This window comes from Anthonomus grandis, chromosome 3 (assembly GCF_022605725.1).
Source record: "Anthonomus grandis grandis chromosome 3, icAntGran1.3, whole genome shotgun sequence".
NCBI classification, from domain to species: domain Eukaryota; kingdom Metazoa; phylum Arthropoda; class Insecta; order Coleoptera; family Curculionidae; genus Anthonomus; species Anthonomus grandis.
The window spans coordinates 31311708-31328524 of NC_065548.1; the positions used below are offsets into that span (position 1 = coordinate 31311708).

The 16817-nt window shown below is 32.0% G+C and overlaps 1 protein-coding gene across 2 annotated transcripts in view; it reads right to left on the reverse strand.

The window, feature by feature from the left end:
• LOC126734377 (chondroitin sulfate synthase 1) overlaps positions 1 to 16817 on the reverse strand; it is a 493776-nt gene that overhangs the window by 449222 nt on the left and 27737 nt on the right. For both annotated transcript variants that reach the window (XM_050437976.1, XM_050437975.1), the window contains exon 3: positions 18 to 383. In XM_050437976.1, coding sequence (XP_050293933.1) covers positions 18 to 383 — 366 coding nt within the window. The remainder of the gene's footprint in view (positions 1 to 17; positions 384 to 16817) is intronic.

The following is a 16817-nucleotide window of genomic DNA, read 5'->3' on the forward strand; positions in this document are numbered from 1 at the left end:
ATAATAGTACCTCCTACCTAAAGATAAATGTCCTTTTTCTTCCTTCTTTCCTCTACCGGTCTGGCCAATAAAAAGTGGTTTTCTAGAATCAATAGCCCTTAAAAATTCTTCCATTTTATCACTTTTGACGTAAACGTCATCGTCGGCTCGCATAAACCACTCATATTGGTCGATAAAATTATCGTGCATATATTTGAGCATCGTAAATGACTTCTTTTGTGGGGGATAACTATCATCGATGCCCGGAAGCGAAACTAGAGGAATTCCATCGTAAGTCGAATTTTCTGAAGAGAATATCAGCATTTTTCCTGGCACTTCTTGGCCCCATGTGTTCCATACTGCTTTGGCCCGTGTGGGGAGAAACTGTTCTGCTGTCATAACACCTAAAATTAAAAATACATAGAAACGTGTGAAAAGAACTGTAAAAGGAATAATAATATAATATGGTATATTTGTTTTACAGGTTTAAAACACAAATATAAAGAGATTTTGTTCCTGTGGCCTGATGGAACGTTAGTATATTTTGAAGAAAAATTAAAATGACAAATAAACCATGAAGATGGTTCGTAGTTGGAAAGTATGAAAAGAAAGAAAGTTGAAAAGTAGTTGGAAACTAAAATTATAAAGTAGTTAATAAAAAGTCTAAATACACCAAATCATTCTATTATGAATACAATTTGCTGTATTTAACTATTTGCTGATAATCTGTCTTTTACCAAGCAGCATATCGCCGGAAGTAATTTGTAACCTTGTTCGCAGTTAATATAAGATATTTACTTTAGAGGATCTGGGAGTTGTATGCCTCTTCATATAAAAAGGATATGTATGTGCTTTTTGTGTTTAAGTACATATAGTTACATATTTTACCTAATACTTCTCTGTTTATTAAAAAATACATATTTGTTTATTGTTTTGTAGTTTATATAAGATCTTTGAAGTTTTTTACCGCTATTTTTAAAACACATACAGAATATTGTATATATTCTGTATATATCTAAAGAATATAATATTTGTCTTTTACACGCGTCCACTTAAATTTACAATAAGTTGCGGTGTTAAATATAAAAAATAATAATAATTTAATAATACTTTGCTTCAATAACAATTCAATACTTTAATTTTACTTCAATTTATAATTTAATTATACTTTAATACTTTAATTTATCTAATACTTTATCTTATTTACCTGGATTAAACGAAATTTGAATGGACGGATGGGTAATAACAGGAAGGAAAAAGGAGAGTAAAGGAATGGAAAGTGTGGGTTAGAAGATGGGTACAAGGGAACCAATGGAAGGAGGGAGACTTACTATAAACTATAGAGGTGACGGCTCAGGGGATCTTCTTTATGTATCTCAGCTTTAGTTCTGAGATACATTAAAGTGAATCTATATTAAAAGAAAAATTAATAATCAAACTTATTACTTTAAAAACAAGATATATTGCCCTTCCTGAATATAGTGTCTATATTAAGAGTAAAATCTCATATTATGTTGTTTGGGGCTAAAAGGTCGCGTGAGTACTTTCGAAATAGGCCTATTTATCCAGTTTACAAGGAGATCTATACGGTCTATTTCAATAAACTTACTAATATGCACCTAGTTATTATGAAACTATTCAAAACAACAGTATAGTAGTGAAATCTAATAATGAGAGTGATAACAATGTAATTTTAAGGTTAGTATTTAGTATAATATACTACAGTAAACCTAATAAATGTTGATAGGACTTAGGTTTACTGGTTAGGTGGTTTACGGACTGCATGGTTCACTATATATCACAAACATTGATCAAACCTGGCTCCAAAAGGGCTGCATGATTGAGATGGGGGACCTGGGTGGATCGGTTTAACAGTGAATGTCAATGTAGATGTTGTGGACGTTATTGGAATAGATGAGTAGAGATTTCTACCTCTTATAATAGTGGATAAAAACCATACCGGTGAGAAAAAAAAAGCCATGGAATTGGCCTTTTCTCGGGAACACAAAACTGGACACTTAAACAAAGAACCTTGAAAAAGTTGGGATTTAACTACCGCACTTATATATAATCCTACACTATTGCAGTATGACATTTAGTATTCACAAACTAAAATACCCAAAAGGTGAGTTTTCAACTTTTCATTGGAGTAAAACCGGCAAAAATACCAAGAAACAACCTTCTTCAAAGGCTTGTTCTTCAAGACTCCTAGAGGTCAGAGATTTTCGCTCCAGAAATGGTTTTAGTAGGGATATAGGAGAATAAGCTGGGATCTTATTGGCTAGGATATGACTTCTGACATTAGTAAAATCAAAACAATTTAAAAAAAAATTAATATTATGATTAATAATTTGAGTTTCATCATAAGGAAAATTATTGATATCAAAAATAGAATTAATACTGAAATAATAACTGTTTATTTTATTAACTTTAGCACCAGAATAACTTAGAAATTGCCTTTCTTAAAGTTCTATAATCCAGCTATGCTTTCGCTAACATTTTGGATTCATTTTATTTTCTTATCCTTTATGTATCTGAAGAAAATAAACTGTAACAGCGGTAATTTAATGAACTCATCAATTGTGATATAGCTGTCTAATTTTAATATATTTTATCACTGATGAAACTTATAAATTAAATCGTACATTAAAATAACCATTTCTAGGCAGGAATTTGAACCCGGATCTAACAATTGCTGGCTGACATCTAACATAGTGTAGTTATTGCCTTTGACTAAAATTAATATAAATCTGCATTTCAGTAAAAATTTAGCTTGTAAAAAGAAGACAGGTTTCTGACACATATTTTAGCATCCATATAATGTGTATTTCACAATTACCTATGTGACTCCCTAACTGATAGAATCTTGATATTTTTTTAAATATATGGACACCATTTACTAGACCTAGAATTATTATGAAATAATTTTCTAACGCAAGTAGCAAGTACTCCCAGAATGTTATGCTGGCCTTTTATCCCGATTCGAAACCTCATACCTCAGAAAACACAGTGTTACAAATTTTCTGTCGTCGTTTGTAAGCGTTTCTAACACAACTTGTGTATTATGTTGTAAAAATTAAATCAACTTAAAATTTTGTTAAATAATAAAGTATATTATTCATCAAACGTATAGAAATATTGCTTGGGTCTCTTCAAAACAAACTAATGAATCCATTTCAATAATTGCTATATTAAATAATATTTTATCAAATGCCGTAGTTATTGCTTTTTTATCCCTTTAGAATTGTGAGAATGAATGATTCTCAGCTAGTTAAATATAGAAATCTGATGATATGAGTGGCCGAAAATTGGTGCCTTAATATGTAATAAATTGATTTTGTCTTTCATGTGATGTTGCATAGAATCTCAATACCTATGTAATAAGAAAAGTGGTATACAAAGTATTGAAGGAGGTACTTAAAATAGTAGCAACCAAAAGGCAATAATGCATTAATGAAATTGCAATCTCATTACTTGAAGAAGCGGAATATTATATATAACCTGAAAACTCAGCCTCCGTATCATTTATAATTATATAATTTATCGTTTATGACTGATTATTTTCATGAAAGTTAAAGCATGTAATAAAATCAATTCACAAGGTAAGGTGCATTAATGCTTTCCACTTTAAATTACATAAATTTCTAAATTCATTTAAGAATAAAAAAATAAATAGTGAGTATATGCTTAAATTTATCCAAAGTCTTTCATAGAGTACCCAAAAAGGGTACTCTATGAAAAGAATATCGTTTAGGCGCTGACCTGAGCGGACGTGTGTTTTTGCGCTGACCAGTAAAGTGTTAAGGTTTGGCTGTATTTATGGTTCGAAAATTCTGAAATTTTCACAGAAGCTTCTCTGGTGACCACTACAGATTGGTAAGTGATTTAATTTCACTTAACCCATTGAATTCCATCAATAAAGTCAGTTTGATCCACACCGCATGAAATCTCTTATCAGTCTATAGAGATAAAAAATGTCCTTGTGTGGGCTTTGCAACACGTCGGCGGGATCCTCTCGCAGCAAGCCGCATCTCACCTGCGCAGGATCTTGTAAGAAGCGATTCCATGCTGAATGCATGCGTATACCCAGTGATGCAGTAAATGTTATTACAGCGATTCCTGGACTGACTTGGCGTTGTCTTTCCTGTCGTAATCTACCTTTGGATGAAATTAAAAGTACCATTCGGGAAGCTTTGCAGAACGACATTTCTTCTGTCAAAGAATCAATATTGCAGACCATAGATGAGAAACTCTCTGTTCTACAACCTACTGAGATCCAGCAACCTAGAGTTAGTTATGCAGATGCGTTGAGCGGTCAAAAAACAAGGCTTATTATAAAACCGAAGAATACGGCACAAGATAACAGTCACACTAAGGCTGACATCTTAAACCGTATCAAGCCAGCGGATGAAAGCATATCCTTCAACCATGTTAAACACATTGCAAATGGCGGTGTTCTTGTCACAGTTGAACCTAATAGCGCAGAAAAAATGAAGGATCTGGCCAATGAGAAACTTAGGGAAGACTACGAGATTCGAGAACTTCAGTCGACAATGCCGTTGATCCGAATAGTTGGTTTATCAGAAGATTACTCTAACGAAGCACTAGAATTTCATTTGCGGTCTCAAAATAAATTGTTGTTTAGTGGTGCATCTAGGATGAGTGTACTTAAGGTCTGGCCTACAAAAAAAAATGAAACTATATTTCAGGCTACTTTACGTTTAGATACTTTTACTTTTAAAAAGCTAATTGATCAAAAAAGAATTGTTGTGGGTCTTGACAATTGCAACATTTATGACTCCACATCAATAACACGCTGTTTTAGATGCAATGTTCTTGGTCATTCAGTGAAGTTTTGCCAAGGTAACGTCGTTTGTCCTCTTTGCGCAGTCGCACATGAAGTTAGAATGTGCACATTAAAAGCAGCAGATAAAAAAAATTATAAGTGTGCTAATTGCGAGTCTTTAAAAAATAAATATAAATTGAATATTGAAATCAATCACGCTGCTTGGGACCATTTTGCTTGCTATGCATACAAACAATCTAATAGCAAATTCAAGTCCGATATTTTTGGGTCCACTCTGTAGCAACCAACTTTATTGGTTTCCCCCAACCTGCAAGGTGAAACCGCCTGCCCTCTCTCTCGTGGTTCCTGCGGCTCGCATTCAGTCGAGTCTCGGCAGCATGGTCGTTGCAATGACCTTCGCATCTGTTATCAAAACGTTAGAGGACTTCGCTCGAAAACAAAAGTACTTTACAATTCTCTTTTAACATGCAATTTTGACGTTATTGCTTTGGCCGAGACTTGGCTGAATGATGGGATTTATAGCTCGGAACTTTTTCCGAATGCGTACTCTGTCTACCGCTGCGATAGAAACTATGCAGAGATGTCCGAGAAGAGGGGCGGGGGGGTGGCATTAGCAGTAAAGCAGTCATTTTCGGTGGTAAAGTTAAACTTGGCGCTTTCTTATAACCTTAAAAATATTATTGAAATCATAGGTATAAAAATTATATTTGAGCACTCTTATGTATATGTTATTTTAATATACATACCACCCGGACTTAATGCTGATATATATGAAAATATTTTTGAATACTTATCTTCTTTAACCTATCTTTTCAACTCAAAAATAATTTTGCTAGGAGACTTTAATATACCTGAGTATATTAATTATTCGGAAAATTCATTATCATCCAACAGATTAAACCAGATTATTTATACTTTAAACTTTTTTGACTGGAATCAGGTAAATTTTATTAAAAATTCTCAAGGTAAATTATTGGATCTGGTCATTACATCAGAGCCTCAATTCTGTACTGTGGAGCGATGCTACGACTTCTTGGTTGACGAGGAAGCTATCCATCCTTCGTTATTTATAAGGTTCAATTATACCCCTGACAAAAAGTTTAATAACTGTAAAATAGATAATATTTTTTATAACTTTAAAAAAGCTGACCTCAGATTGTTATATGACAGTTTTCTTAGAGTTGATTGGAGTGATTTGGAAGCGGTTAAAAATGTTAATACTGCTATGAACATTTTCTATCTGAAGATTTATTCTTGTCTTGATATGTATGTTCCGAAAACTGCAAAAAGAGCTCGTACCTACCCGCCCTGGTTTTCTTTTGAAATAGTAAGAGACATAAAACAAAAACATAAATTTTGGATAAAATTTAGACGCTTTCATTTTCAACAAGATTTAATAAATTTTCGAGAATTGCGTTCTAAAATAAAAAGAAATGTTGAGCTGTCATACAAACAATACTGTGCGAGACTTGAGAATGATTTAAACTCGCAGCCTAATAACTTTTGGAAGTTAATTCGGAGTTCACAAAAAAATAACTCCCTGCCCCAAAATATGTTTGATCAACAAGGAACTTTGTTATCGGATCCGCAGAGTATTACTGATGCATTTGCAGCTTTCTTTCGGAGCTCATACACGACTTTTAGTTCACCTCAAGCCTCTAACTCTAATAATATTCAGACACCGTACCCGGAGTGCATAACCATAACTAGATTTACTGAAAACGAGGTATTAAGTGCTTTAAAAACTATAAAACCCACACCGATAGTTGGACCTGACAAAATACCCGCATTTCTTTTATCAGACTGTAGACATGTTTTTGCAAAACCATTAACAATTCTTTTTAACTTGGCCCTTAAACAAGAATGTTTTCCTGATCTTTGGAAGTCGTCTAAAATTGTTCCCATACATAAAAAGAATGACAAAAACATGGTTGAAAATTACCGGCCTATCACAATAATAAATAACTTCTCCAAATGTTTTGAGCGCGCACTTCATTCTGCTTTATATCCTAAAGTGGGGAGTCTTATAAATACTCGACAACATGGATTCATGAAAGGTAGATCTACCACTACAAATTTGATTTCTCTTACAGAATATATCACCGAATCAATAAATGCAAACTCTCAAGTCGATGTTATTTATACAGACTTTTCAAAAGCATTTGACCGACTAGACCACAACATTCTCATTAATAATTTCGACCTATATTATGGATTTTCTTCTTCTTTGTCAAATCTTTTACAGTCCTATCTTACCGAGCGACCACAACACGTGGAATGTTTTGGTCGTAGTTCGGTGCAGATAGTTGCCACTTCCGGAGTCCCACAGGGCTCAATTCTGGGACCACTTCTTTTCAACTCATTCATTAATACAATATCTGACCAACTTGATGTTAATAGCCTGCTGTACGCAGATGACAATAAACTATATATTAGAATTGACTCTATTTTGGATTGTGAGCGGCTACAAAATAATTTAAGTCTTTTGAATACATGGTGTAAAAATAATAATCTACCCCTTAATGCGGCTAAATGTAATGTTGTCTCATTTGGCTTAAAGAAAAACTTCATTACTTACAACTATACCATAGATGATGTTATTCTGCCTAGATCAACTGAATTTAGAGATTTAGGGGTGATCTTTGACAGCTCTTTCTCTTTTCAACCGCATATTTTAGATATTGTCAAGCGCAGTTATAGAATGTTGGGATATATCATCAGGAACTCGCAAAATTTTAATAATGTTCTTAGTCTAAAAATTCTGTACTTTTCTTATGTCAGATCAATATTGGAATATGCATCCCAAGTTTGGTCACCATATTATACAAATCATATTCATGAACTTGAAAATATTCAACGAAAATTTCTCAAATATCTTTGGTACAAGAGTGACGGAGTGTACCCAGAAATTGGTTTCCCACATCAGCGTTTATTGGAAAGATTTTCGTTTGCTTTGCTGGAGGATCGGCGAAAATCCGCTGATTTGCAATTTTTATTTAAGTTGGTAAATAATATTATTGATTCACCAGATCTATTGCAGCAACTAAATTTTCATGTGCCTCGCATATCAGCAAGGAATACATCAACTTTTTACCTATCAAGACCTAGAACCAACATTTGTAAATTTTCTCCTCTGCGCAGAGCATGTAACATACATGACTCTGTTCTGGATCAGTGTGACATCTTTAATTGCAGTTTGTCGGAAATTAAAAGGGTACACTTTTCCTAGATGTTTTACCTTTAATTTACTTTGTCTATATTTCTTTTAATACCATTTGCTTGTAATTATTGATAATATTGTATTCTTTTTGATTTTCTTAAGATACCTATGTTTTGTAATTTATTGTTGTAATTTTCCCACTCATTAATTGGAATTTATTCTGTGAAGTGGTGTAAATAAATAAATAAATAAAAAGAAAGTCATCTTCTGGACAAAAACAAATCATAATATAATGGTAGCTAATGAAGTTTGTACGAACCAATCCTATTTACCTCTGTTACATATAGAAACGTATCATCCATTTTTCTCTAAGAGACCAAACGAAAACAAAACAAAGGTAAGGACACAAAGTCACAGTTTCATCAAATCTATATAATTTTTTAAAAGCTACACGTGTTTCGCTCCTATCGGAGCATCATCAGGCCTAAGAACTTAAATTCTAATTCTATAACTCAAATTCTAATAAATCTAATTTTAATAATAAACATCTAACTTCTCTTAAAAATAAAATAAAGAATCACGATTTAATCCTTTCGAAAGCTGACAAGGGTGATTGCCTGATTATCTTAAGAGGGATGATTACGTAGGGAAGGTTTTGGATTTTTTGGGTTCGGGTGATTTTGTTAATGTAAGCAAAGATCCTACTAGCTCTTTTTTCTCCAAGGTTAAACAAACCCTTGATAGGTGTAATCTGACTTTAGAATTTTTTCTATATACATTTTTTTTCTACATACTAGGAAAGAAAAATTATACCCTATGAATCCCAGAACTCCTCGCCTCTACGGCCTTCCTAAAATCCTAACCCAATCTCCCTATTAGGCCAGTAGTATCGTTTGTAAACTCACCTTGTTACAACTTGTCAGCCTGGTTAAATACCACACTCAGAGATGTAACTGGTTTCAGAAGTACTTATTCCACAAAAAATTCAGTAGAGTTGACAAATTTTTTAAAAAATATCTGCATACTAGTGGGTGCAAAACTAATTTCTCTCGACGTTAAGAACTTATTTCCAAGCATTCCACCTGGTAATTGCCTTGATCTAATCAGGTCCCTTTTGCTTAAGTCACCGCTTGATAGATTTATTGTTGATGATCTTTTAACACTCCTCAAGCTAGTACTTGATCAGAATTTTTTCGTTTCAAACAACAGGTTTTTTAGACAAGTTACTGGACTAGCAATGGGGTCTTGCCTCTCTCCTCTTCTCAGTGAGATTTTTATGCACCATTTGGAGAAAAGGATTGTCAATGAGTTGTCAAGTTTGGTGCTTTTCTCACTGTATATAGGAGATACGTGGATGATATTTTTGGAGTATGGTATGGAAATGATCTAGAATTGGCGGATTTTCTTATTTCTATAAACTCTCTTCACGCAAATATCTCGTTTACCATTGAAGAAGAAAGAGATGGAAAGTTACCTTTTCTGGATGTGCTTATTTCAAAAAATACCAACAAACTTGAATTTGAGATCTACCGCAAACCCACCACTACGGACAATGTCATCCAATACTCCTCAAACTCCCCTTATTCCTACAAATTTGCCTCTTTTAATTCCCTTTTCTATCGCCTTTTCAACATCCCCCTTTCAGAAATATTACCAGAAATATTACATTTTTTGGTAATATTTCTTTTCAGCTTGCAAAGTTTTTCAAGTCTACAAATCTTACAATTGCTTTTAAAACTACAAACAGTTTAAAAAGTCAGCTAGTTAGTACAATAGATAAGGCAGATTTCTTTTCAAAATCAGGGGTATATTCATTAAGATGTAATGCCATTTACATAGGGCAATCGGGGAGAAAAATTTCCACCAGAATAAAGGAACATGCAAGTTTGGTGGACAGGTATAGGGATACTGACATGATCGAAACTAAATCGGCGTTTGCAAATCATTTATTGGCCTCCTCACATGGTTTTTCTTTAACTCAGGAAGCGGATATTTTGCATGAGTGCTCAAAAGGCAAAAAACTGGACTTGTTAGAAAAAATGGAAATAACTAAAGAAGAACTAAAGAAGAGCCCTGTCCTTGTGTGTGTGAACGATATTTTCACGTTTGAACCTTACCTCATTTATAACAACCTCTCTTAAAAAGTCTTTTCTTTTTCGATTCTAGATATTTTTAGTTTTTATTGTTAAGATTGTTTACTTATATTCACACTTAATAGTATAGTTCGGATTGTTCCCCATGTTTGATCATGTTACTTGGTGGCCTATGGGTTAGACGCGCGCCTGTGAATCTAAAGGTTGCTGGATCGTTCCCCACTGGTGACATTTTACATTTTTTATTTTTTTTAAGCATACATTTTTATCTATGGTGGGAATTGTTAACTTAACCTAGCTTTTCTTTTGTTGTTAGTTGTAATGTGATCTGTGTAAGTCTAGGTAATGAGTTTTATAAGCGTTCTTTTTGTGAAAAATATCTTAATGTTTTTTTTCTAGGCCTGATGATGCTCCGATAGGAGCGAAACACGTGTAGCTTTTAAAAAATTATATGGATTTGATGAGACCGTGACTTTGTGTCCTTACCTTTGTTTTGCTCTGTTACATAGTTTATCTGTTAAGTTATCTCTCTATTTATCTATAGAATTGAACTAAAAAACGGAAATAATTAACAGATAATTTTGAGACGTATAGTTTAGCTATCGAACTTCGGACAGAAATTGTCGACGTTGCCAAGAGATCAATTGCAAAATTGGAATTGTGCTCGACTGTTATTTAAATTTTAATTTTAATGTTGTACAATCATAAAAAAATATTTAAAAAAATTGACGAGTGTAACCTGATCCTTAAAGTTGTTTTTGTATTTAATAACTATATTTTCTGACTATACAGTACGGCCCTTAATTATCCCCCTTCCCTCTTATCTTTTGAATGCGTTTATAGACAAATTTAAAATTTGGCACACATTATAAGCAACCTAAATACTACTTTTTGCTCCCTAGCTTATTTTACAAAACGAACAAATAGAAAAGGAGGTCATGCAATACATCGTTTGAAAGCTCATACTATATGCTTTATGGTCCTAATGATTAGGTCGTTCCTTCTACCCATAGCAAAATAGCAGCCTTTTAATATCTTATTTTTCACATTTTTATTTCCATTCAAAATAATTAAACTTTAGGTAACACAGAATTGTCACTATTTCACTTCAAAAGATGTTGAAAATATGCACCATTAACTTCAAGACAATAAAATAATCTATTGGAGAACTCTTCACGGACATTTTGGAAAGTGGCAATATCAATATTGCGACATGCATCAATTATCCTTTAACGTAAATCGAAGATAGATTCTGGCTGGGTGACGTAGACTTTTTGTTTTAAGTAGCCCCATAAAAAAAAGTCCAGAGGTGTAATATCGGGCGACCTCGCTAGCCAGTAGATCTTTGACAACCAATCCACTGAATAGGGTAAGTATTAGTTAAATATTCTCCAACATTTCTGTTAAAGTGAGGCGGTGCCTCATCTTATTGAAAAACTGTTTCCAACTCAAAAATTATTAAATTGCCACATTTGAATTCTCGCCTCGGAAATTTCTTTTACTTACAGACACCTCGTACAAATGTTCTAAAATTGTCACCAGTTTATTTAATGTGTAACCTATTAAATTCTAAGCTAAGGTACGACGATCTTTTTGCAGATACTGCAGTAAAGTTATATATAAAAATAATATAATAATATTTGAAACTATTGGTATTTATATGGAGGTACAACATTTTTCTGAATAATTTTAATTTGGCAGCAATATAGCCTGTTACTGTTTAGTCATATTTAGTCTTTATCTCGTTTTCTATTTCATTTGGTTTAATTTTGTATTTTCATTTGTTTTGTAGCCTTCAATCTTTTTTTATATAGTTATCTGGTTTGTAAGATAGTTTGCTGTAAATAAATAAATAACTGCAGGAAAAATTAGTGTGTCCTTTTCGCCACGAGATGACGGTACTGCATTAGTATATGGGAAAAAGAAATTTTGTAGGAAGTATGCCTTATAACCTTTATAAGTAAATAATTATATTTAATAGCTTAGTTTGGTAAAAAGTTTCGCTTTGATTTGACTTGTGAAGGGCAAAAAGTTTTTTTTTCTTAGGAATGCATTTATATTAAATTTGAGAACAGATATTTAGTTACTATCAGAGACTAAAAAAATTATTATTTACTATAAAACTGCTTTAAAATCTGTATTGATATTTTAATTAGTTCTGGCCCTGAGTAATTAAAAAAAATCATTCTCTTGGTTTTGAGATTATCCATATCTCTCATATAAATTTTTTCGAAATATCGTTTAAGTACTTGACCTTATTGATTATTTTAAAATTTTTTTTCTCGAAAAACGAATTATTTTTATTACTATTTTTTTTTATTACTATTTTATTTTTTAGCACAATTTCGGAGATTAGCAGAATTAAATCATATTATTAAACAAATCGCAACTGTTTAATTTTCTAATGTATGAACTCTTTTGTATAAATCTAAGTATCGTAGTTCTTATTTATTTATTTAAGAGTGAAATAGTACATACAGAATGAGTCTCCAAGAGACGCATCGAAAAACTGTAATTAGGAAATCTAAAACGAATCTAATTGCATATACCGGGTAATGCGTCGCAGCTCATTTTTGGTCTACCCTATATACATAAATTCATCATCAAAAAAATCGCGACAAAAAATGAAAATTAACGTGTCCGAGCGTTTTTTTTCGAACACACCCCTTATTAAAATTTTTTGAAACTTTGTACGAGGGTTTACCAGATTGGTCTCTTCAAAAAGTGATCTTAAATTTTTTCTGTAAAATGTACAGGGAAGCCAATAATTGACCTCCTTACATTTACATGGGATTTCCTATTTTCCGCTCGGTGACGCACCACCCGGTATAATAATATACAGTGAGAACGTGCAAGTTGGAACAAATTCATTTAAAATTCAGTGGTGTGTTTGAAAAAAACGCTCGGACACGTTAATTTTCATTTTTTGTCGCGATTTTTTTAATGATGAATTCATGTATATAGGGTAGACCAAAAATGAGCTACAACTATCTACTTAATTTTTTTTAAGAGAAACACCCATTTTTTATTTTATTTTTTAATTCTATTTAAAATTTGAAGTATATTTTGTATACCATATCCTATACCTAACCTCAAAATTTATTAAGAAATTTGCGATAAAATTTTTTATGAATAATCATGAATTTTTTAACAGTTTATAAAAACAAACAAAACAAAAAAAATAAAATAATTGTTCAAATTGTTGACCATTAACTTCCTGACAGTAACCAAGTCGATGTTGAAATTCTTGTAATACTTTACTGATTGTTTGAGGCCGGATTTGTTGTATTTTGGCTCTAATTCTATTTTTTAATTCTAAACTTTCAGGTTTATCAAAATAAACTTTAGATTTTAGATAACCGATAGATAAAAACCCAATGGGGTTAAATCTGGTGACCTTGATAGCCATTCAATAAAACCACCCCTTCCAATTCACATATTTGCAAAAAATATTGGTAAGGTATGGTGGTTACTGCAGGAAGTTAATGGTCAACAATTTGAACGTTTATTTTATTTTTTTTGATTTGTTTGTTTTTATAAATTGTTCCAAAAATTCATGGTTATTTATAAAAAATTTTATCGCAAATTTCTTAATAAATTTTGAGGTTAGGTATAGGACATGGTATACAAAATATACTTAAAATTTTAAACAGAATTAAAAAATAAAATAAAATGGGTGTTTCTATTAAAAAAAAATTAAGTAGATAGTCGTAGCTCATTTTTGGTCTACCCTATATACATGAATTAATCATCAAAAAAATCGCGATAAAAAATAAAAATCGACGTGTCCGAGTTCGTTTTTTTTCGAACCCACTCCTGAATTTTAAGTGAAAGATATTTTCAAGATGGCTGCACTTCCGGTTATACGATTCGGTATCAACTTCGTTATTTTAAATGGAACACCCTATATATTAAGGCATTTGCAATTTCTGCATTAGAATCTAAATACTTTCTGTGTATAATTCATATATCTAAGTCCAGCAGCTTTCGACATATTTAAGTCTTAAGTCAGAAATATCGTTTGCAGGCCATAAAATAATTATAGATTTTTCATATAAGGAAACTTTTATTATTATGTTTTGTTAGGGTTTCTTGTAGATGAGCACCAAACTGTACAGACTTTATATGAAATTTTGATAATTAATAATAAAGAGTGGTCAAAAAAGAAAAATGGAAATGAAAAAACTTTCAAGAGAGTGATAAAATAAATCAGTAGTTAACAATGAAAATATTGAAATTGCAATTTTGGGATATTTTGTGTCAGTCCCAAGAATATCTACCAGGCAAGTAGGATTCAAATCGGAAATATCTCAGTCGTCAATTAAAAAAAAAATTTACGAAAAAGTGTCATTCATATGTCTTTTTCATCGTTCAGCATATTAAAAAGTCGACTTTCCATGAAGAGTAGCATTCTGTGATGTTGTTTTTTTTTGGTTAATATTATCTGGACAAGCAAAATTTACGAATAATTGGATTTTGAACCTATGAAATTTCTGTTATTGGAGCGACATAAATGTGCTTTAATTTAAAAAAGTAAATTTTTAAGAGTTCTGGCAATTTAATGCTTATTGTGCTCTAAGAAAACATGGGCGGCATGATATTTAGTCAATAATCAGCTATAAAATATGTTTTACAATTAATAGATAGCTAACAACGGACCACATTTTGGTCACCCGCTCCCCAAGTAGATTTGGCAGTACTCGGTTTATTATCTAGGGAACAGTGGAAAATAAAATTTATAATACAGTCAGTAACCACCAAAAAAAAATGCATGTGGAGGATCAGTGCTGCATTTGAAAAACTTAGCTTTAACTTATTACGGACGATTTACTACGTAGGTACGAGAAATGTGTAGAAGTTCAACAGCATCAGTTCAAATATTTATTAAGATAATTATTATAACTATGCATTCTATTTGAATATTTTCATAGGAATAACTAGTTAATTTTTGTGCTCGTGTTTCTGCGCATTGACTCTTACAAATCCAACTCTTACAGTTTTGTATAATTTTCTTAACAGTATTTGGTGGTTGTTTCTTCTTTCTTAGTTATTGCTTTATCACATTCTTAGTAAACTTGTTTGTTTAAACTTTTTTTGACAAACCTGTATTAATAATTAACAAAATTTTATAAAAACAAAAACAAAACTCTAAAAAAAATAGGGTGTTCCATTTAAAATAACGAAGTTGACACCATCCCGATACCTTGTCGGTATGACTGAAAGTGCCGTCATCTTGAAAATATTTTAGCGGAGTTGTCTCCATCGACTTTAGTATACTGTCAAATTTTCAGATTATTCCTTATTATAGTTTTCCTACTGACGATCGATGCGGTTTCTGGAAACATGTCAACGTGATTTTAAAAAATAAAAAAACTTGTTAAATCTCAATAAATGGAATATTTCTGAAGGTAGTGAGATAATATCTAGGATCTAGATATTGAACTTCTTACTCAAAATACCCTATAGGACAAAAGTAGAAAAACTTTTAATTATTAGGTTTTATTTGAGTATGCTGAGAGTAATGCAGTTCTATACATATCGAAAATTAACAATATTTTTAAAGATTCTATTTCGGTAAAGTCACAAACTATATAATGAAAACCGAATATTTTATTTAAATAAACAAAGTACTCGAGAGACAAAAGTAGAGAAACCAAATTTTTTACTAAATATTCCAACATAATACTTTTTTCTAAACTAATAAAATTAATATCGCGAGATTATTGGCAATAATCTCGCGACATTGGTTTGGCATGGATTCCAAATGATTTATAATGGATTCTTCTCTAATAGAATTCCAGGATTCTTGGAAAACTTTTACTAGATCATTTTTATTGCTGATCTGCTGTTGTCTTGTACGACAGTCAGTACGCGACCAGCCTCCCAGAGGTTTTAAATAGGATTAAGATCGGGACTTTGTGCAGGAAAATCCATAATACCAATCTTTTCTGATAAAAATCATTCTTCAATTACCTTTGATTTATGTTTTCGTTACCTGCTGACATATCCAGGTCAATGGTAAATTATCCTCAGCAAATGGTAAAATTACATTTTTTAGAATATCTAAATACACAAATCGATCTGTAATACCCTCAATAACATGTCCAGTAATGGTCCCATACCGTACCCAGAAAAGCAACCCCCTATTATGCAGGATCCACCATCATGCTTTACAGTAGGCTTTGTATACTTTAAATCAAATCTTTTGCCTTCTGGGCGATGTACCCACGATATCAAATCCCAATCAAGACCCAAATAAATTAAATTTACTTTCATCAGTAAAAATACCTTTTTTCACTCATTGATTGTACAATACCAATATTTTTCCGTCAAGTTGAGTTGAGCCTTCTGGTTCTGCCTGCTGAATAGTGGTTTTTTTAGCGGCTCTTTGACTAAATAATCCTGCCTCGCTTAGACGTCTTTGTATGGTCTTAAAACTACCATTAGGACCAGGAAATTTATTTAATTAAAATGTTATTTACCAATTTTGAAATTTTTTTCATTATTATTTCAATTTTTTTGGTTGGTTTTCTCGAGCGATCACTTTTTTGATACCGTTTAACGAGTTTCGTGTTTAAAACTTAAAAACGTGCATTTTTCTTATATCCACTTGACGAACACCACTCTTGTGTGCATGAACTATTCCGACAAACATCTGTCGCGTGGCATATTTACTAAAAAACTGTTAACAGATCTCACGTAAAGCGAAATAAATACTAAATTTGGTTCTTTGTAAATTCTTATGTAAGTTTCTCTATTTATGTACAATCTAAAATAT